Source organism: Onychomys torridus, chromosome 4, assembly GCF_903995425.1.
Source record: "Onychomys torridus chromosome 4, mOncTor1.1, whole genome shotgun sequence".
Taxonomy (NCBI): domain Eukaryota; kingdom Metazoa; phylum Chordata; class Mammalia; order Rodentia; family Cricetidae; genus Onychomys; species Onychomys torridus.
Window position 1 is genome coordinate 54,298,258 of NC_050446.1, and position 23,360 is coordinate 54,321,617.

Below are 23,360 nucleotides of genomic sequence, written 5' to 3' on the forward strand. Positions count from 1 at the left end.
CAATAGTGAACAAGTCAAAAACCCCTTTCCTCCCAAGGTGCTTTCGTCATGGTATTTACCACAGCAACAGAAAGCCAACTAGGAGCGAAATTGGCACCAAGTACGTAAGAAAGCAGGTTCAACATGAACCTGGGGCAGGCTAGCAAGCACCGTTCCTCCGTTGGATCCAAGTGTGGGGTGCTGATGCAATGGACCTGACCATACTGTCTTTTGGAAGGTCTGTGGGAAGATTCTGGGGGCTAGAAAAGCCCCTGAGTGCTCAGATTAATAAACTATTCTGGGACTTGCAAGATAATACTAAACACAATGCAGACAATGGAGTCCTGACTTGTAAAGTTCTAGAGGGAAGTCTGAGGGTTCCTCAAAGACTTCACTGGCTCTGGCCAGCTGGGGCTGAAGTATCAGCTATAGTTAACTAAAGAGCAGCAGGACTGAAGTGAGACCTTGGCTTTACGGAGATGATAGGTAATGGCTAGCTGAAGCTAAAAGAACCAGCTGTGATTAAAATCCTCTGGGGAGTATTTCACCAAGGTCAGTACACAGAAGCTGTGGGCAGAGAGGGCCAAGGCTGCATCTTCAGCTGGAAGCCGAAGAGTCTCCCACGTGGAGGTGGTTTTGACGAAAGCTGAAGGACTAACGGGGTCCTGGAGAGAAGCTGAGGCTCAGTACTATGAGAGGCCAAGAGAGGCCACTGGGGAAGGTGCAGCCTCGACTGCACTGGAGACCCCAGAACCATGCGATAACCACCAGAGGGCAGAGGCAGGTGTAGTGTGGAGCCAGCCTTGATATGAGCCTACCAGGCGAGCTGTGCATGCTATGGATAGCAGAGCAGAAGAGGTGGGCCACCTGTCTTCGAAGGCCAGAAGAGGAAGTCGATCCCTCAGAGTTACAGGTGTTTCTGAGACACCTAATGTGGGTGCTGGAGCTCAATCAGTGAAGAGCAGCTTTTTAGCTGCCCAGCCATCTCTCCAGCCCCTGCTTCGATTCTGAGGTGATGGGTAGACTTTAGCAAAGAGGAATGTTTGAGACTTTTCTTTATTCAGTAACTATGAAAACTAAAACCTCTGGGACCTATAACTTAAATTATGTATACATTTTTGTATTTTTAAAATAAAAATATTTGAAGACTAACAGCTTCACTCATTTTAGAGATTATTACCAAATTAGTGAAATAAAACAAAGATGAGTTCATGTAGTTCATGTAGATTAAGTTTCTTCCTCTCTCTCTCTCTCTCTCTCTCTCTCTCTCTCTCTCTCTCTCTCTCTCATCCTACTCCACCCCCCATGTGTGGGGGGAGTTAAACATCCATGCAGTTGTGTATACTGTGTGCACATCGAGGCCAGAGGGGGACATCAGGTGTCCTGCTCTACTACTCACTAACTGAGCCTGGACCGTGGCTGGCAGTCACCGAACCCTAGCCATCTTCTGTCCCTGCCATTCACAGTACTGGGGTTATAGGTGGACTAGCAAGGGGCTGTGTCCAACTTCTTATGAGAGTGCTAGCACTGGAACTCAGACCTTACAGCGCTCTTAGCCACTGAGCCCTCTCCCCAGCCCAATTTCTCTTCTTTCTAAAGCTCCATGGTAAACAGGTGCTGAGCCTAACTGTTCTTGAGGTTGAAGGTGCATGTTTAGAAATCTGTGTGCCGCAAAGCGCACCGAACGGTAAAGTATCTTATCTGTGTACTGGCATCAGCTCCTGCTCCATAAAACTGTAATTTCACTGCTGAAAAGGCATGTAATACTCCAACAGCAAGAATCACACTAGGAAACACTACTGAAATGGAAGAAAAAGACACCTTTAGAGTCACCTTGGAATGCTGAGTAGATAGTCCAGAGTGACACTCAGCTCATCCATATTTGTCTGCTCCAGGCATAATGGAATGGTCAGGATGAGTCCACTGCGCCTGTCCTTTCCTCCTACGGAAAAGATACGTTAGGATTTACCAGATATTAAGAAGCCATATGAATAACATTTTAATCCAATGTTATTATAACAATTACAAGTTTGGGACACAGTTTGGAAACTATCTAATGGTGATCTGTAGTTTATAAATGCTTATAATAGTAAAGGCAAAAACTCCATAAAAATTCAGAAGAAAATGCATCTATGAAATCTTCATCAAAACCAAAATCATTTTAATTTTCTTCCATTTAGGCTGCTGCCTAATTGAATCAAATCATCAAACACTTCCTGTGTGTCTAGTACAATCAGCGCTTGCAAGTCAAACGAATTTGCATCTGAAAAAAAAAAGCTTTAAGTCATAACAGCAGTATGAATTACGGTCACTAATTTGCTACATGGTGTCTTCATGTAGCATTAATATGCTATAAAAAGGGATTGAGACAATAGAGAAAATGAACTTTACAAAAGAGCTGTGGTAAGTAAAGACTTGAGGAAAACTTATAGGAGTTTTAAAACCAAGTTTAAGAGAACATCCCATGGTGACAGATGACCTAAGTTCACTACGAAGAAACATGGCTGTGCGGAATATGGACAGCAATGGAAGGCGCATCTCCTATGCAACAGATTAACAACGAATAACATACTTATTTGACTATTTGATTAAGAGCAAACTACAGGCTCGGTTCCTGCTGTGTACAGGCAGGAAAGCCAGCTGCAGACTGTTTAGAGGGCAGTAAAGACACAGCTGAGAACATGGAGCAGGACCTGGGGGTTACAGGAGAAAGCCAGGGGTGGAGCCCACTGAGATCTCAAGTGCTTAAGTCCTTGTCCCATTTGCCCTGAGTGTAAAATGTAACTTTAAAGCCCAGCCTGATGTCCGTGCCGGCAACCTCAGCACTCAAAAGGCAAAGCTCAACACCAGTGTGAATTACAAGTGAGACCCTCACACAGCCACTGACTGTGGACAGAGCATAGCAAAGGCACTGAGTTCAATTCCCAGCCTTGCAGGTGAAACAAGGGAACTTTTTTATTCCTACCTACCATCTTTCAAAATTCCGCTGGACTCAACACCTAAGCCTACTGTCAGGACCAACTGACATTTACAATAGTTCAAGAAGCCTAAGAAGCAGCAAATCCTGAAGAAAACAATTCTGTAAAATCGCTAGCAATTCATCACTAAAAACTGAAAGCCCGAGGTGAAGAAGACTTCCATTAGTGACAGAAATGTGATTCATGGCACGGCAGCTGTCAAGGGCTATTTTCTATGCAACTGTTGATATTGAACCACTGTCTAACATCAATAAACCACAATTTTGGAGGATTGGATCATACACAGTGGCTCAATAGCATTTTTGTTGATTAGAACACAGGCTTTATTTTATTTTTTTAATGGATTACACAGGTGACTTCCAAATGATAGCAGCCCTTGGGTAATTCTGCTGGTTTGAAAACAGTTTTATTATTTATAAAAAAGTTTGAGAGTAACTGACTTTAACTACTAATGGTCAAGAGATAAAATTTTAAGAGTGGTCAAGGGAACTTTCAATTGCTCTTCACAACTGATAAGTTTTGCTCACGCATTTAAACTAAATGCACAAGAGTTCACACCTAGACTGTAGATGACATCTAAAGCACTTTGAAATCTTCCTTTAGGGGTCAAGTTTAATCCTTAAGACTACACCACCCTGAACCCCACACCCTCAGCTTGTGCTGGGGTTGGGAAAACCCACTGGTGTGAAGTGGAAGTATCAGAAGCCGGGAGAAAGAAAGACCTTCACGAGAGCTATGGTGAACAGGGTCAAATGGTGCACGCAAACGTAAGACACAGACATGTTACTGGTGTGGAGAAAAATAGCATCCACCGTGACAAGTGCAGGAAGACCGGCATCTCAAGATGGAGAAGAAGGGACACAGAAGCATCTTCCTGGAGGACAGCTGGCACACCCCAAGCATTTCAAGGCAGTAGGTATGTTTGTTTGGCTGGTTTTGTGTTGTCATTTGAGACGGAATCTCCAATAGCACAAGCTGGCCTCAAGCTCTTGATCCTCCTGCCTCGGCCTCCTGAGTGCTGGGGTTACTCAGGTGCCTGACAATTTACCAACCCTTATAGCCTGCTCGATACTTCCAGTTGTAGGAATTCACATGATCGAGCCATTATTCTGAAATTCACAAGGCTACAAACATAAATGATAATAGTATCATCCATATTAGAACACCATGGAGAGGACTGAAGTGCCAATTAATTGATAACACAAATTAGAAAAGAAAATAAAGTTAGGAGTAGCAACACCAAGAGAATTCAGCATCCTGTTTTGTCAACTTTACAATCTTCATCAGGAAACTATGTCAACTTACAAAGACACACCAGATGTCTGAGGTTAAAAAAGAAATTAGAATTATCAAGACAATGACAAGAGCTCAGGGAAACAGGAAAGGAAAGGGAAAATAGGATAGTCCGGGTAACCCTGAACTGGCGCATGGGGCCTCAGTCTCTTCAGATTCCAAAGTCTCGGGGCCAGAAGGATCCACACCTCTACTCTCATGGGAACAGACGGCCCTCCGTCTTGTCCTTAGGTCATCTTAGTGGACAACACTTCTCGTTAATCACTGTAAGCAAATTCAAGGCCGGAAAACAGCAAAAGGGGCATTTTATAACTCTTCTGGGGCAGTGAAAGTGTTCCTGAGAACGACAGAGGTCAGAAGCTGAGAGAGAAGGGATCAGAAGTGGTCACTCCAGGAACATCTGCTGAAATGCTGGCTGTCGACCATCACTAATTACTCAATTTTTACTTCAGAAGTGAAAAGTCATGATTTCATTAGAGTTTAGTCAAATCACAGAACAGATAAAAACCAGATCATGGTGAACCAGCAGCAACGGATCACAACAACTCATTAAAGAAATGCCCTAAAACAAAACCTTTATAAAAGGAATTTTACAGCATCTGTTAAACCAATCAAAGGAAGCTGACACATGGAAGAGTTCTGGCACAGCACACGTACCTGAAAGAAAGGCCAGCTTTTTCTTCAGGATGGGCAATATCACCGAGGCCTCCATTTCACTCCAGCAAAAGTCCTTGCCTCTGCAAAACAGTGAAATGTCAACTGCAACACGACAATTACTCTAAGTCATACTCATGATGGTTTATCCAGGTAAGCCTTTTTTTCTTTTTTCAGGGAGCTGCAGACATTTTAGTGGCATACCACCCCAATCCCCAGCTGTGACAACCAACCTAAGTCTAGACATTGCCAAACACTCCTTAGTAGGCAACGCTGCAGCTGGGTAAAAACAATGGCTTACATGTTTTCCGGAGCAACACTCCTGCACACTGACTGCAGAGAGCAATAGCTCGAAACTCACTTCAGTTATTTTATTAATCCATCAAGTAGCCAGTCAGTCTTCCATTGCTTTCCACATTACACAGCTTGCTCCTAATACTTGATTCCCTCTGCCGCAGTACTAACAGTGGTCTCTAATTTCCCACGCTCTGCCTCCCTAACACCTCACGACAGATACCTCACGACAGACTGGAACCTCTGTTTGCTTCAAGGTGCAACTCAACAAAGTCTTAGTTACTCGCTCATCTTTCCACATTTCAGTCTTAAATGCTCCAGGGGTGGGGCCAATTTATTAATTGAGTTCTTTTCTTTTGATTTGTAGTGACTACTGTTGGTTTTGTTTGAGACAAGAACTCATTATGTACCCCAGGCTAGCCTCGATCTATGCCATTCCTCCTATTAGCCTCCTTAGTGCTGGGCTGAGATCATTCTCTAGGGCAAGCCACAGTTTCTGTTTGGTTTTCCAGAGTCTACTCAGTCACAGCCAAGGTTTATGGTTACCTACAAAAAGAGAACACTCACTAACTAGTCAGTGCTGGGAGCAAGACAGTTTTCCTTAAATGGAGGTTTTGTGAGACCTGGCCAGCCCTCCACACTACTAGATGAAATTTAAGGAGAGCAGGACCTTTCAAAACAAAACAAAACAAAACAAAACAAAACAAAACAAAAAGCCAAGGCTCAGCTTTACTGCCCTCTTAAACTAAGCCGCAAGTCTGAGAGAAGTCTCCATCACTGTCCATCCTTCCCTCCTCCATGGCAGCTCACCCGGTCCAGCAAAGGGCAGGTGGGTCCTGGAGAGTACTGTGAGAACTCAGTGAGAGCTGTTCTCTTCAAAACAAGTTTCCAAAGTAGAAAATATGACTGTTTGGATTCCGTGTCCAGCAAGGACCTGCCACGAGCCCACCCCTTTTCAGCCACTGTGCTGTTGGCTGGACCAAAACACTCAAGTTGCAGCCTTGTGCTGCAAAAAACACACTTTAAAAAAATCCCATATTTGAAAAAAATATCTATATAGTCATCTGATAATGGCTAATTAAGCAAGGCTAAGTCAGCCAGTTAAGTATTTTACAGGCTTTGTGGTTAAGAGAAAAACAAAAACAACAAATACCACCGCTGTTCCCACCTGCCTACAAAGAAAACAACTTGTCAAACTAATTCATGTACCTTTAAGTTTACTTCTTAAACACTTCTTTCAATTTGTTCCTCTCAGTGTAATTCTGTATTAGCCCTAGCTAGCAGAAAGGAGTTCACACAGCTCATAGTTTTACATTCTGCTAGAAAATTTATAGCATTTCATGTTTCTAAATCAATACTGCGTTTGATCAGTTGTTATCAGCTAATCAGGAACGCAGGAAACTTGTGTTCCCATCATAGAGGCTACCCCGTGTTCTCCTTGGGGTCCTAACCTGAGGTTTGACAATGACACTAATAATGATTATGTTAATTAACATGTACCTTACACTCAAGTGTTTATTACAAACTGTGCCCTGTAATGACTTCTAGTATTGACTTAATGTTCCCAGTATTTCTGAGGTAAGAGCTAGCTTCTCCAACATCACACAGCTAGTGAGTGTGGAAATTGGGACTCAGGCAGTCAGGTTCCATCAGGGCCACTTTCCTAATATGCTATCAGCTTACCAATCAACTCTGAAAATATACAGTGACATCTCGGCAATTAAACACCAAACTTGTCTAGACGGGATGCAAATAACAGATATGCAGCAAAACAGTCTTTGTCCTTGGGATTTCCTGAGTGAAAGAAGGGGGTGTCTTTTGTCACTGCTAAAGTGCCCCTTCCTAAATACCCCATGCTAATAGAGCAAACTATGGTGGAGCCTACACAAGTTCAAGGGCATGCCTGAACAGCCACCACTCTCCAAAATGCTGGGGGGGTGGTGGCGGGAGAAACAGACTCAATCACCAGCGTCCCATAATTTATTTCATCATGACCACACAAGAAGAAGACACCTGTTGGTCAGGCAGCAGACACACAGGGCTCAGAGAGGCTAGCACACTGGACAAGGCTGTGGTTCTGAACACTCCATACTTTACCACACATCTGTCATCTACTTGGCTACTCCTGGGCTATGTCATTCATTATAAACAGCTTTCCTGGGACCTGAGTCCTGCTAGTGAATTAGCAAACCTAGGGAGGTCCTGAGAAGCCTTGATCTGGAGCCTATAAGCAGAAGTAACCGGAGACCCAATCCTGCTACTGGCATTCAAATTGAGGTCAGTCAAGTGAAATTCAGCCTTTCAACTTAGGAGTTTGACACTAACTCTGGAACTTCGTGCCAAACTGAAGTGAAGTGGACAGCAGACAGTACTTAGAAATTGATTATGAGAGAAAAACCCTTATATTTAGTGTCAGAGTAGATGGTAATGACAGTTACACATATGCACATGATACAGAACTGTAAGAAGCAAAAATAACACCTACTTCAAGAAGTAAGTCTGACCTCTCTGAAAGCTTCTAGAAACAAAGAGCTGCTGAGACAGACCATCTGTAAGATGCTCCAACAGGGTAAGCTCAGCCTCAAGGTCCCTCAGTCATGCAGTAAAACTGGCTTCCTAACCAGGCTGTTCCTATCTGGTTGCAAGCACAAGTTCTGAGCCGCCTTTAATTCCCTCTGGTTCTGAAGCCTGTTTTTCCATCCTTCTCATCGGTTCCATGCACTGTACAACACTTTTCCAGTAAATTCTTGTTCTGCTTACGTCAGCAGGAGTGGGGAATTCAGTCAAGGGGACTGTGAGTGGACTAGGGAACAACACATTCAGCACTTAGCAGACAGCGGCTCTCATCACTTCCTGTTTTATTTATGAAGTCTGTTGTCAGGGCTGGAGAGCTGGCTCAGTGGTCAAGAGTATCGGCTCTTCTTACAGAAGACATAGGTTTGGTTCCCAGCACCCATAAGCTGCTCACAATGGTTTGTAACTCCAGTCCAGGATCAGATGCTCTCTTCTGGCCTCCATGAACACCAGGCACATAGGTGGTGCAAAGATAAACACGCAGGCAAAACACTCATGCACACGAAATAATTAAAAAAAAAAAATCAGTCAATACATGGAGGGCAAGGCCCTTGGAGCTACACAGTTACAGGGAGCTCTCAGCTGCCTGATGTGGGTACTGGGAACCGAACCTGGGTCTTCCAGGAGACAAGAATATCTGGACTCCTGAGACCCCACTAGGCACAAGAAACAATGACTACAGGAGACCCTGGGGATACATACTGTGACGCTGGAGCTTTGCGAGCCAGGTTATGGATTTTATGCCAAATAAAATCAAAGTTTAGTTGTTAACCACTGAGTTTTCCTGTGCTAAAGGGGTAAACGTAAATTTCCATCTTGTGTTTGAGGCTCCCCCTGGCAGGCTGGTCCTGAGGCAGCCTTCTGTTTTTCCCTCTCTCCTCAGAGGCAGCTGAATCTCCTTTACAGTGAGACAAAGTACTAGTGGTTTTTATCCAACAGCTTTTTTGTTAGTTTTGGATCGCATTGAAAATGACAAGGCAATGAGAAACACACATTTGAGGGTGCAGGGGTCACAATCAAATACAACACAGTACAAAATGTGACGCGTGGAGAGAGCCTCCTCCTACCAGTCCCTCCACTGCTGCCACTAAGGAAATGAGCCACAAAAATGGTGGTGACTGTACCGCGACTTCAGTTCTTCAAGTAACGGCTGGGGGCCAGAGAGATGCCTCAGCCATTGAGAGTCTTGCTGCTCTTCCAGAAGACCCAGGTTCGGTCCCCAGCATCCACGTCAGGCAGCTGAGAGCTCCCTGTAACTGTAACTCCAAGGAATCGGATGCCTTCCAAGGCATTCACTGATACAGACACACACATAACATATAAATCTCTTTTTCAAGTTGTTATGGCTTAGCTTTTCAAGTGTTTACAGAATCATTTTTTAATTTGCTTTTCTAGGTTATGTTAATGCCTTGTGGAAGAGTTAAATAATGTATAAAGTACAGAAAATAAGGAAAAGCTCTTATAAAATATAAAGACCCTCCAGAGTGAGATATTAGACAAGACAGGGGCACCAGCTCCTGCTCTCTCCACAGGGGTAAATACAAGCATTATTTTTCACAAGAAAAGGTTACTCACTCCAAACATATGAATGAGCCATAAAACCAGCAAGGGTACGACAATGAAGACTGGGACAGGAAGATACACTTTTTAAAGATTTGCCAAGTAAAATAGGACATGCTTAACAGAAAATAAGATGAGGAACATACAACTGTGCTTTTCCTATTTCATATGTTGTCATTTAAAGAAGTCCTCTTCCTAACACAAGTTATTAGATAAAAATAAAATCAATAAAAGGTTATTATACAAAAAGGGACAGACAGCCTTGGAGGGCAGTGAGGGTAAAAAGAAATCCACTCCTGGCTGCATATTAACTTCAACCAAGGAGAAGATGGGCATGGAAGTACTCTGTATCTGTACTATTTTGGTTCTCAATATCTTAAGTAATGAAGTCATATTTTATTGTATTTCTTGACAAAAATTTCAAATGCCACTGGGTTCCTTCTAAAGCAAGAGGTGAGAAAATCTGGGAGGCAGAAACGCACAGAGACAACCCTTTCCTAATAACTGCAGGCACTCTAGCTTGACCCACTTTTCCAAGACCTCAATTGAAGGAGCAGAAGGACAATCAAGTAGTTCCGTGGACACCTTATCTTCCCCAAGAGCATAGAAAAGCATCTTTAGGTCTGTATCTTCTCACCCACTCCCTGACTTATCTATGTAACAAGTTACTAGCTAGAGGCATGGTGAGGTACTAGACACCCCTGGCAGTCTGAAGTAGCAGAAGCAGCAATGGACCACTGAACAAAAGGATGTAAAATAATGCAACAAAACTTTCAACCCTGAGCCTGCACATCAACCTACATACTCAGTGCCCCCATCCTCATGGCAGCCATACCCACACCCCACCAAGCTGTCTGTCCACTGAGACAGGCTCCCACAGACCCAGGAGCTCACAGGAGTCACTGGATATCTAGAGGCTAATTCTGAAGGTGGCCAGAGAAGTCAATAACTGCCATCAATGGGCAGCCATTAGAGGGCAGCAGAGCATGTCCCGAGCAGCAGGACAGGACAATTACAGGCCTTTTAATCAAGACTCGGCAAATTACACTTCAAAGGAGATTGTAATTGATGATATGTGCAGGGGGTACTGGAACTCGTCTTTCAATAAGGATAAATCAACCGGTCTGCTAGGAAAATTCAGTTAGATTCTTTGAAGAGTGTTTTTTAACAACCAGAGAAAACCCATTAGGACTGCCTGAGGCTAACTAAATCATCTCTAATAAATCTACATCATGTAGACACATAATGGAGAAGAACAAAACCAGAGCACAGGCTCCTTAGCCTTATATTTCCAGGAAAATATTGAAACACCGCTCTCCTTAAAAGCAGGTTAGGAATAGTTTTGACGGTCTTTGAAATGAGAACAAGCACAGGCACAGGCGAGAGCTCACTGCCTCCCAGCCTGGCTCACCATCCCCACACACAGCACAGTGTAGGAACAGGCTCCGCTTAGCATCAGGATGACACAGTGTTGTGTGACCTCTGTGTTAGCACAGGTGCCGCTGTGATTAGGATCCTAGTTCTAAACAACAGTGACAGTTCCAAGGGAAAACAACAATCCTCTGGAAAGGCTTGAACGTGGTGAAGCAATGGCTGTCTTCCAACACGTGCCTCTATGGAGATCCTCCTCCGCCCTCTGATTTCCAGATTCCAACCCCCTTCACCTGATGCAGGTGGTCCTGGCCTGGCCGGGTCAGAATTTCTCTGGGCTATGGTCATCTCTCTTCTCCCTTGACCTTGCTTCTAGAAAGAAGTCTCTGGTTTGTTGTTGTTGTTTGGTTTTCTAGCCTCAACAAAGATACACACACATTCCATCAGTCTAAACTCAGACTAAATCTCATTTCCTAGATACTGACGATCCTAATGCATTTCAAGGGAAGCTCAGCCAGATGTGTTTCAAGGCCCCAGATTACAAACAGTAATAAATTAGCTTTTACTTGTTACTTGTATGTCAGATGCCGCAAAGGAAAGAGTACTTTTGTTCAAATAAAATAACACCTATGATATGCATTGACATTTTTGGAGTGTTTATTTACATAATGTAAAAAGGGTTACCCTTACCTTAAAAGCTGCCCCCTCATCAAAACTATTTTTAATTTTTATTTTATGTATATGACTGTTTTGCCTACATGTATGTATGGACATGTGTGCATGCCTACAGCCAGAAGAGTGCACCCAACACTCTGGAACTAGGGTTACAGATAGGTTGTGAGCCACCATGAGGGTGCTGAGAACTGAACTCGGTCTTCTCCAAAAGCAGCCAGTTCTCTTAACCCCTGAGCCATCTCTCCAGCCCTGGAGAATCCTCTACTTTTATGGACATAATCACTGAAACTAGCTCACAGGATTGAAGATCAGGTGAGTTTATTTATTTAGGTATATATAATCTGGCATATAAAACAGTAATTGCTCAATGAACACTGCTTACTACCTATAGCTACATTTTCCTTTCTCCATTCCTGGCCAGTTACCACCACTGACTCCACTGCAGCCACAGTCAGGGCATTCCCACTATCGAAGCCATGTTATAAATAACACAGGTCCAGACAATCTGCAATGGCCCAAGAATCCCTCATCGGTGATTCTACCAGTATCTACACAGCACCACATTTTATCAGAGGAGAAAATGAGGGCAGAGGGATAGTCTGTTTAGGTCACACAAATGAACAGATCACAACGCACAGAAGTGGAACCACTGGATCATCTACTGACTGCCTTTGCATCATTTCACTAAAGTGTGGGTAATTAAAATGGCTCGGTTTCATGGTACATAAATTTTACCTTGCTAAAGCTGTCAAGAAATTTACACAAACAGAAGTGTCCATTTGTAAGTCAGGAAAGATCTGGAAACAAATGATGTGCATTTAAGGAGTAAAAAACAAAAACTAAAACTATGTGAGCAACTTGCTCCCAGAAGTCCGCTCCCTGTGTTGCAAATGCTTAGTGACTCGTCCCAACTCTGTTGTGATCAGAGCAGGAGGCTACCAAGAGCTTCAGCAGCAAAGACGAAGTCTTTCAATACTGCACATACTTTGGATGACACTGAGGTCATGTTTTCTAAAGAGTCCTTTGTCTGTTCTGGAAATGGGGAAATTAAGATCAAGGTTCCAGGCGGTTCAGAACCTGGTGAAGGTGTCCACAGATGGCACTGTTTGGGTATCCTCACAGGATGACAGGACAAAGGGAGAAACACTGCCTCTCCATAGGGCAGGACAGAGGAGCAAAAATGAGAGTGTGCTCCCTTCAACCTGGAGTCCTTTCGTAGAGTGCCAGTCCCATCCACGAGGTCAGCAGCCTCTGCATCCATCACCTCCACAAGGGAATCAAGTCCACTTTGGTGGACACCGAGTTGCCACAGCACTGGGATCTGGAAAGGGACATACACTTGGAATAGGACTGACCACTTGTCAATAATTGTGCAAAGTGGATGATGGATAAAACTGCTTTCTTTTTTCCCTGTGTTTCTTTATATTTAAAGATGCTCCTGATAAATGCCCAATCCAAATCTTTAAACACATAAACATTGTGAAAAAGGAGCCATAATCCTTTACACAGCACTTCCCAGTTAGCATTTTATTTTTACTTTTCAAAATCAACAGAGAAGCCAGATATGGCAGCACATGGCTATCATCCCAGCATTCAGAGGGTGGAGGCGGGAGGACTGAGTTTGAGGACAGCCTGAGCTATACACCGAAACTGTCTCAAACAAACAAAAATATTAAGAGGACTCTGGAAACAGACTACATGTGCCCTTACAGTGTTCTCACATTCACCATGTGAGCAAAGACTAAGTATGTGAACCCCATTCAGGATCGCTGAGGAGGGAAGAGACCTATTCTGATCAACTCCATAGGCAGAGAGTAAGACATGGTGGGAGGCAGCCGTGAGGTGCACAGAACTCCAGCTCTGCCATCTTCTTGGCTCTCAAACTTCTCAGCCTTTCTCACTTTGCAGCTAGACATCTTCTCAGAATCCACCCTCTCTATCACCTCCACCATACATACTTCTTTCCAGGTGATTAATTACGAGGAAAAGCAAAACATTATGTCCACAGTACATATTCACTGTGATACGCAGACAGGAAGTAGTGGCTGGCCAGACAAGCAGGTGGATCTGCTAAGTGAAGTATCAACAAATATTATGAATGTTAATAGTTTGAGTCAGACAAATAGATTTCCAAACTGTGTGCATGGTGCATATTAATATTTAAGGACATGTTCTGAATGGACTAACAATCTATCCTGCCTATGTGGTCAATAACGACAAAGAAAGCAGTTACTCTTTGTGAGATCAAAGCAGGTGTGGGCTCCACTGTCAGAATGTCCTACCTGCTGGCCTAGGAGGACGGCCCACACTCGGCCAGTGCACAGTAAATACTTGTTGACTACACTCCCTGCTCATAATCACAGCAGCTCTCTCGTCTAGGTGCCATTTAGCATAATAATTAGGAAGTAAAGGAAAATAAACGTAGATAATTTTAAACTAGCCCAAGCACTATGAATAGAGTGTGTATTTGCTTTGAACAGAATATTAAATTACATAGTTCAGGGACATTTGCTGAAACAGCTTGGGCCCTAGCCCATTAGGATCATGAATGAAGAGAGACACTTTATAAAGCCCTCTTTATGCTGAGCCAACTCTAACTTTGGGCTTCTGGAAATGGATTACTTGATTTCACTATGTACACATTGAGTTTTCATTATCTATATTTCAACACACACACAAGTCATTATTTAACATGCACATTTTCCATTTCCTGAAATTATACCTTAGCTTTCATTACAATAATTACCATGACCCCCATCTCACCTTTTTACTTTTTAGTGTCTATGAATGCTTTGCAACTTGTAGCTTTTCCTGGCAACATTTAGATGGCTTCCGACTCTGTCATCCCATTGCACTTGGCAAAATAATCTAATCTGTTATCCACAAAAGAACTACAGAGGGAAATCTAGGGTCCCTCTGGATAGTTAAAAAGAAAAACTTTTACTGGCAAGTATCTCCCAATATTTGAAGCAATAACTTTGGTTATCCAGCAACGTAATTACTATAACTCTACATCCAAGATGGCTGACAACAGAAATTATACATATATCTACTATAGGGCCATGCAACATGCAAAATCTTTTTTTAAATGAAAAACCATAGCAATTATTTACTATTAAAATAAAGTAATCTAAGGTTCCTGGACCAGTGTGGTGTGTGTGTGTGTGTGTGTGTGTGTGTGTGTGTGTTAAAGAAAGGACAGGGGATGTAGCTCAATCAGAATGCATGAGGCCCTGGATTCAATCCACAGTGCCACAAAGTAAATGAAGACTTAGGGGACTCTTTCCAAGCACCACGGCTTCCACTACAGAAGATACCAGTTCAGCAGGTGGCACCAGACAGCACTTCCACTTTAGGGACTGCATTGCCAGCTGAGCCCTAACTGCTGCATTCTGTTCCTAAACAGGAACAGGGTGACAACTAGGTCATATCTGGAGCCAAGTGACGGGAGTCAAATCCTGACTGTGCCTCCCACTCAGCATTACTACAATAGTATGACAGAATTCTTCTCTTAAATCCCCCGTTAGCTCAAACTCACTCACACAGGCTTCAAGGCTTAAATAAAGAAGAGGACCAAAGCTAGAACAATGACTCTTCTTGACTCCCTCCCCTGTGGTCTTCTCTGTGCCTGGGAATCTACCACGGCATCTGTCAACCACCTCAGGCACATGGTACCCAAACCCTCAATGGAAATATGTATGCTACATCATGAGTTGCCAGGCAACTTCTATTGGCATAAAAGACATCGTGTGTGTGTGTGTGTGTGTGTGTGTGTGTGTGTGTGTGTGTGTGTGTGTGTGTTGCAGACGTGAAAAGCCTTACCACTATTCTGGCCTAGACTAGACATCATACTTCTTCCATGCTTCTGTGCTGAGTTGTTACACGGCGTTTTTAACTAAGGTCCCCTCTGTGTGTTGGGAGGTAAGAAGTTCTATTTGGGGTTTGTGAAAACATAGCAAATAAAGAGGAACCACTGTGATGATTCTACCTGTTATCACAAAGGGTAAGCAGTAAAAATGGGCTTGACTTCATTACAGGGTATGGCTGAAATCCCTGAGGACTAGTCTTCATAAGAAAAAAGCACGCAAAGTTCATCCATCGTGAATGCTAGCTGCTACTCTACACTGTGTTATGGAATCAGATGCCCACTCTGTTCTCAGTAGGAGGAAAAGTATCATGTCACACAGTTTCACAATTCATAAATTAAGCAAGATATTGGTGACTATGCAGTCTACATCTCCCAGTATGTCTTTCACAGTCTGGACAGACTAACAAGTACAAGTAAAGCCACACTAAATCTGCACCTTCACTACAACCCCAGACCCCAGGACAACTACTAACTTTAACTAAGGTAGAAAACACAAACCATGTTTCTGGGGAGACAGTTCTAAGGATTTTCCTTTAGCCTCTAGAGAATAAGAGTGCAGAAAGAAGAAGACAGTAACAGGGGACCTGACACTAACCAGAACCATCCAGATCGGCAAGGCCACCCTAGGTGCACACTCTCTGAAGAACAGTTGTGACAGCAGCAGACTCAGGAGGGCAAAGCTTCAAAGGTGTGTAGGTACCAACTTGGCCAGAGGATGTCAGTGCCCGCTAACCATGATGTCTTGCATGCTCAAGAATGCTTCTTGAGACAGTGGCATCTGCACTGAGGACTAGTCAAAGCACACTGCTCTCTCCTTCATAAGAAGTCACTCAACAGACTGAAGGCCCAAAAAGAACCAAAAGGAAGGGAAAGCAGAACTGCCTGTCCAATGGCCTGCGAGTCATCCTTCTCACCTCAGTCTTCTACCCTTGACCTAGAACTTACAACATTGCTCTTCTGAGTTCTCAAGCCTTTAGTGTCAGACTGGAAGGCTCAGCACAGGCTTTCCTGAGTCTCCAGCTTGCAGACAGCAGACCCTGGGGCAGTTCAGCCTCCATGACTGCGGGATTCCATCCCTGTGAGACAGACAGCAAGAGAGAAAGCGAGTGCACGCTGGCTCTCTCCCTCCTTTGGTCCTATTTCTGCCTCCATTCCTATGTGCTTCATTTATTGTAAGAAAAAAGAGGGAGGGAGGAGGGAGGGAGGGGGGAGGAAGGGAGGAAGGGAGGAGGAGGGAAGGGGAGGGGAGACTGACTCCTCTCCAAAGGAGGAAAGAGAAACCACCATATTTACCTGCACTGGCAATGAGAGCAACCTTAAGTCAGTCTACTAAAGAAATGGTCCTGTTTACAAACAGCCAGAAGCCATCTTCATTTATATGAAGACTATATTTTCATTTACAATAAACTATATTATAAAAATAAAATTAGAACATGCAAGCTGCTAAAAATTTAACAAGAACAGAGTAACAGGCCTTAATAATCATGCCAAATGGAATTCTCTCTCTTTAAACAAACATTTTGGGGACATGAAAAGACACGCCTTAGATCAGAAATTTAAAGTCTAAAAGCAATGGACAAAAGCAAAAAGAAATGAGATGACTGATCACAGCCAAGAAATAGAATAAAATGGAAAGGTCTTCTTGGCACTGAAGACAGACTAAGTTACTAAATATACTCAAATAAAAACTAAATAAAAGGCAACCTGGTGGTCACACAGATGGCCTGCTTAAACTAAATGGGTCACAAAACAAAACCCACAACCGTGTTCCATGAAAGGAAGTGGGTGGGGACAGGGATGAAAGGGAAAGAAGCGAGCAGTACGAACACATTAGATACCTGTGTGAAGCTGTCAGATAACAATCCATAAAAAGAAAAATGCAAAAGTAAACTGGAACTTTCTCATCTTTTAAGTTCTTTCAGCAATGGAACTTCCAAAGCCAACAAAACGACCTGTTCAGCTGTTATTAGAGCATGTTGGTCTCGAGCAGCACCCTCTCACTTTGACACGTACTACTGTCCTCTTACAGGTCTCTCTCCCCCTTACTAACCACATTTAAAAGGTTTGTTTCTATTTCAAGAGTGATTTTCCCGAACACATATATGTGCACATGTGACAACCCGGTGCCCTTGAAAGGTGTCAGACCCTCAGTGTTACGGAGGTGGTAGGACAGACACTGTGTGGATGCTAAGAACTGGACCCCAGTCCTCTGCGTGAGCAGCACTCTTAATCACTAAGCCATCTCTCTAGCCCCCATCTTTAAACCTGTACTGAAGACACTTCGGGGGCTGGAAAGATGGGGAGAGGTTAAGAGCAGGTACTGCTGTTCCAGAGAGTGGAGCTCTAGTCCCAGCGTCCATGTCTGGCAATTCACAGCTGCCTCTAACTCCAGCCCCAGGGGATTAGATCCCTCTTCTGGCCTCTGAAAGCACTACATTCATGTGCATGGACAGACAGACAGATAATTTAAAAATAAATAATTTTATAAATAAATTTATAAATAAATAATAAAATATGTCTTAAACGCCAAACCAGCTTCATTAAAAAAAGGAAATATGCAAGGTGCATATAGAAAAGACAAAAGGGAAAAGCACAATATTAAAATAAGAAGTGGAAGGAATAAGTTTTCAACCACAGTAGAAGACATGTTACCTAAGACTATGTTTCTGCACTATTCATGATCGGAAAGTCCAACTGGAAATAGCCTATGTTCACACAGACAGAAGACTGGCCGAACTAAGAGTGGATAAAATTACACAATGGAGCCAGGCTTGAAGGCACCTGCCTTTAATCCTAGAAGTAAAGGAAGAAGCAGGCAGAACTCTGTAAGTTCAAGGCCACCCTGGCCTACAAAATGAGTTCCAAGCCACTGAGAGAACCATAGTGAGACCTTCTCCTAACAAAAGATAAGAAATAAAAGAAAAATAAATAAAGACGCCACAATGGACTGGCACACAGGTCTAAAGCTAGGCAGTAAGCGCCGCACAGCCGGGAAAACCTAAGCCTGCTTAGTAAATAAAGGGAAGAGTGAGTCTCTGGCGCTTGGGCCGTCTCTCAGGCTGTTTCTCTCCTGTTTGCTTGTCTTGTCCAACCATGATGTGCTGGTTTTCGTTTTATCTTATTATATCCTATTTTGTTATACTTTACTATTAGCCCTAAGAAGCCTATTCTTTTCTAATGAGAGACAGAAAGGGAGTGGATCGGGGGGGGGGGGGGGGGGTTGAGAAGAAATTGGGGGGGGGAGTAGAGGTGGGGGAAACCGGAACCAGAATATATTATGTGAAAAAAGAAACTATTTTCAATAAAAGAAAAAAAATAAATATAAAGACATTTCATCTAAAAAATAAAACACTGGCTATATTTAAAAACAAAACAAAAAAAGAACAATGATACACATCTATCGGCTCCACTGGTGCAAAACAATACAAAGGAGCAGCTAGAGAAATTGCTGAGAAGGCGGGGAAGGGCGAACAGCTGGACCACAGCAGCAGGAGAAGGGTGCCCGATGCTGCGGTCTCCAGCCCTCTGTATCAGCCTTTTAAAACGCATTAACGTGTCCCATGCTAAAAACAGGAGGGGCTGCAAGAACAATATGGTGGTGAAGAGCGATCATTGCTCTTGCAGAGGACCTGGGTTCAATTCCCAACTCCCACATGGTGGCTCACAATCATCTGTAACTCCAGCTCCAAGGGGTCCGACAACTGCTTCCGGCTTCTGTGGACACTGCACCCATGCGGTGCAGGGACATACATACAGGTTAAACACATATACTCATGAAATAAATATTAAAATCTGACCAGCCTGTAAGCACTGCACAGTAGGAAAAACCTAAGTATGTTTAGCAGATCAAAGGAAAGACGATGCTCATTCACCTGCTCCATTTGTGGAGAGACGATACAAAAGATAAATAAATCACTGATAAAAGGTGGAGAACATAGGAGCATCTGCGAGGTGAGTGGATGTGGACTTCCGGGATGGAAACCCAACAGGAAGAGCAGTCACAGTTGAAGTTCAGGTGACAGACTGACTGACACTGAAGGGGGAGGTGCACTGAGCCAAGCATCTCTTAAGCTCCTTTCAGACATATCCTCAGGGTGTAAGCATGAGAGCTACAGGATCACACTGGGTTCCAATACATGGGTGCAGCGTACATTGCCCGCTGTGTGTTCTAGGGGTGAGCCCATAAGGGCATGGATGAGAGGAGCCAGGTGTCTTACTGTCAAAGAGGGGAAGGAGGAGGAGACTACCAGGATGCCCAGTGATGGCTGCATTAGGAAAAACAAATATAGTTTCTGTGTACAGAGATAGACTGGGGGTGCACAGTGCACCAGCCCTGTCCACTGAGAGCACTGACGGTTACTTTATGTGCTAATTGTGACGCAGAAACTGAGTGCCACGTGCTTGATTAAACAGTATTCTGGGTTTCTGCATGGGTATTTTGGGATAACATTAACAATCTAATTTGTACAGTAAATGAGTTTGCTTTCCATAATGAGTGGGCCTCATGTAACCAGTTGAAATCCTGAATATTAATAGGCAAAAACTTCTAACCCCAGTTAAGAGCCCTCTTCAGCAGCTATACGGCCTTCACACCTGCTCTACAAGGTCAGCGATTCCTGCATGACCACAACTGAAGTACATCAGCACACCCCGAGCTGGCCCACACTCACCTTACAATTCTCAAGCCTCCATAAATACACAGATACAGATGATGAAATCAACATGGGCACAGGTACAAACAGACGTACGTATCTCCTATTGGTTTGGTTTCTTGGAGAACTCTGATTAATATAAGGGCCTAAAAGCAATTCTCTCTCTGTAACAATAATGCAAGCGCCCACATCCTGATTTCTAAATAGCACTTCCTTGAAATGAAATGAAATAGTATTCTTGAAACTCTAGCAGATTCCAAAGGTGGATAAGGCATGAATGGAAGACTGTGGCATGCCTGCCAGAATGTAAATGCTAAAAGATTTACGAGCCCCTGTCAAAAGGACACCAAACAATCCAGGTAAGAATCATGACTGTATGTTCAAACTCGTAAGTAAAAATATGAGAACTCTGATATTTGCAGACTCAAAATACCATCCCACAAAGTAGGGTTATTAATTATGAAGGGACAGTCATCCGACGGTGGGAAAACCTGGTAGGCATCACCAGAACCAAGTGATGAGTGCACATGACCAGTAACGGAACAATACAGCAGCACAGGCCTCCTAATAAGACACGGGGTCATCACTGCCGCAGAACCACAGCCAAGTGCACAACCCAAATCTAACAATGAGGAAGTATCCCATCCACCTCGGTGGTGGGGCGAGTTAAAAGGGAGCTGGCGAGTGTTCTCCCAAAATGTCCGTGAAACACGGACTGAGAGTGTTCTGATTATAAAGGAAGAGAGAGGGTTGGAGAGATGGCTCAGAGGTTAAGAGCACCGACTGCTCTTTCATAGGTCCTGAGTTCAATTCCCAGCACCCACATGGTGGATCACAACCATCTGTAATAAGATCTGGCACCCTCTTCTGTGTACATAATCAATAAATAAATCTTTTTAAAAAAGGGGGGGAGCATAACAACCGAAGCAGTATTGAACAGAAAACAGCCAAGAAAACAAGGTTCGTCCCCGACTCAAAAGGACATACTAAACAGCAAAATCTGAACAAAACCTTATGTTATCCATAATAATTCCCCAATTTTACATTATATTATGATTATATAAGAAAGTGCCCAAGTTTGTATTTCTGGGATGGTATGTACTGAAATATTTAGGAGTAAAGAAATACCATGTATACATATTGCTGAGTGACTCAGAGAGAAATAATATCCCTTTGCTGCTTAATGAAGAGTAAATACTGTGCTGGGTATGGTGGCACATGCCTGTGACCCCACCACTCAGGAGGTATAGGCAAGGGGACCGAAAGTTTGCTGTCAGCCTTGGCTACATAACAAGATCCTGTCTCAGAACTCCGAGACCTGGGGTCTGGGAGGTGGCTCAGTCTGTCAAGACTTGCCCTGCCAGCATGAGGTACAGGTCTTCATGGGTTCTTCAGGAACTGAGGTGACAAGTGCCAGGGTGCCTCCAGGTCCAGCCCTACTTCCACTGGAGTCCTACGATTGCCTCTCAGACATGTTCTCCACAGTCGGAGCACATTAGATCCCCAAATCTGTGCCGTGAAGCTTGGCCCTACAACATCGCCAGGCAATGTTTTAATCATTAAAAAAGTAAAAACAAATAAAAAGTCAGGTTCACGGCACACACCTGTAATCCCAGCACTGAGGAGAAAGAGAGAGAGGAATCCTGGGACTCACTGTCCAGCCAATCAATCGGTGAGTTCTAGCTTCAAAACTAAGGTAGGGAGTGAATGAGGAGGACCCCCAGTGTTAACTCTGGGCCCCATACCCAGGCATACGTGCAAGTACATGAATGCACGTGAGCATGCACATGAGCATGCATGTGAGCGCGCACACACACACACACACACACACACACACACACACACACACACACACACACACACACACACGAGAGAGAGAGAGAGAGAGAGAGAGAGAGAGAGAGAGAGAGAGAAAGAGGTGCATATGCACGGACACAGCAATGAGCTAAACAGAAAAATCAGAAGAAAGAACACTGATGGCCCATTTTTCAACTGTTGAACACCCTCAGCAATTAGAGAAATACAAATGAAAACTGCTGAGGTCCCTTCCCCCTCCTGTCAGATGGTTTTCACCAAGAACACAAATGAGCCCTTAGTCACTGCTGGGGGAGTGTGTGCTGGGGTGGCCACCATGGAAATCAGCTGCAGGTTTCTACAAAACCAAAAACAGAACAACAAAATGACTCCGCAATACCACTCCTAGCATACTCAAAGGAGTCTACATCTCCTCTATACCACAGAGATACTTGCACGTCCACGTTCACTGCTGTCCATGCATAATTGCAAGGAAACTGGATCAGCCTAGATGTCCATCAACAGATGAATAGTGAAAACTGACACAGAAACACAATGGAGTCTTATTCACTATAATGAAAAAAGAAACCCACAGAAACATAAATGGAACTGGAAAATATTACTTGAGGTGAACCATATTGCATTTTCTCTCTCATGTATAAACCCTAGATTCTAGTGAGTATGCATGTGTGTATATACAGTGTATATACATGTGTGTGTGTATGTGTGTGTGTGTGTATGTATGTATATATATATATGGGGGGTTTAAGTGGGTACAAGTATGTGTGTGTAAGTGGATGTTAGTGTGAGTAGAGGGCAGGAAACTTAGGAATGGCCCCATGAAAGGGGTCTTTGAGGAAGAGTTGTAGGGAAGGTAACAGAACACGTGTGATAGGACAGGAGAATTCTGGGAACTGAAGGGTCCAAGTGGAGAGTGGGGGACAACAGGGTTAGGGGAGTAACCAAACTAAATATGCATGGAAACGTCATAAGGAAATCTGCTACTTTGTATGCTAATTAAAACTAAAATGGAAAAAAGAAGACAAGACCAAGAAATACAGTTCACAAGTAGAGCACTTACCTAGCATATGCACAACCCTGGATTTTAACTCCAGCACAGGAAAAATGAAATGCAGAAATGGAGCTGATATTAGGAGACCATAAGGTAAAGACTGTATATAAGAATTCTTCAGATTCTTTTTGGTTACTGTTCTGTTAAACACTAAATTATTTCAAGATGAGGGCATTTAAGTAAAACTCCAGTATTCAGAAGTTTCCCCTTATTATTCCACAGCACACAGGCACGTTCACACACATCATAAAATCGAATGGGAAAGTCCACAGTATTGTTTGCTGTGCCTTCCACACAATCGAGGCTGCACAGGCTGCGTCTCCACCTTCTCCACGGCACGGCAGCCTCCTGACTGGACAGCCTCTGGTGGACTTCCTGACCACACACCCCTTTCAATCAAGCTTCTGTCCCCTTACTGCTGTACCTGGTGTGAAGTGGCGGAACCTCCACTGGACTGTCACAAGGCAGTTCTGCGGGATCATGACCCTGACTCTCCAGCTGTGTGCCTCTCACCAGCCACACACAGAACACACCTCTGCACTGATGCCCTGGTGCAACACTTTCTTCTACACGGCTCAGTTGCTCTGAGGAATCCC

General features: G+C 43.7%; 1 protein-coding gene across 3 annotated transcripts in view; it reads right to left on the reverse strand.

The window, feature by feature from the left end:
• Nucleotides 1-23,360, reverse strand: part of Sestd1 (SEC14 and spectrin domain containing 1) — a 98,658-nt gene that overhangs the window by 54,065 nt on the left and 21,233 nt on the right. For 2 of the 3 annotated variants that reach the window (XM_036183775.1, XM_036183776.1), the window contains 2 exons: nt 4,908-4,987; nt 1,813-1,921 (listed from right to left, as the gene is read on the reverse strand). In XM_036183775.1, coding sequence (XP_036039668.1) covers nt 1,813-1,921; nt 4,908-4,962 — 164 coding nt within the window. In that variant the 5' untranslated portion in view covers nt 4,963-4,987. Of the gene's footprint in view, nt 1-1,812; nt 1,922-4,907; nt 4,988-16,191; nt 16,214-23,360 lie in introns of those variants that run through there. The other variant, XM_036183774.1, reaches the window with a different exon arrangement.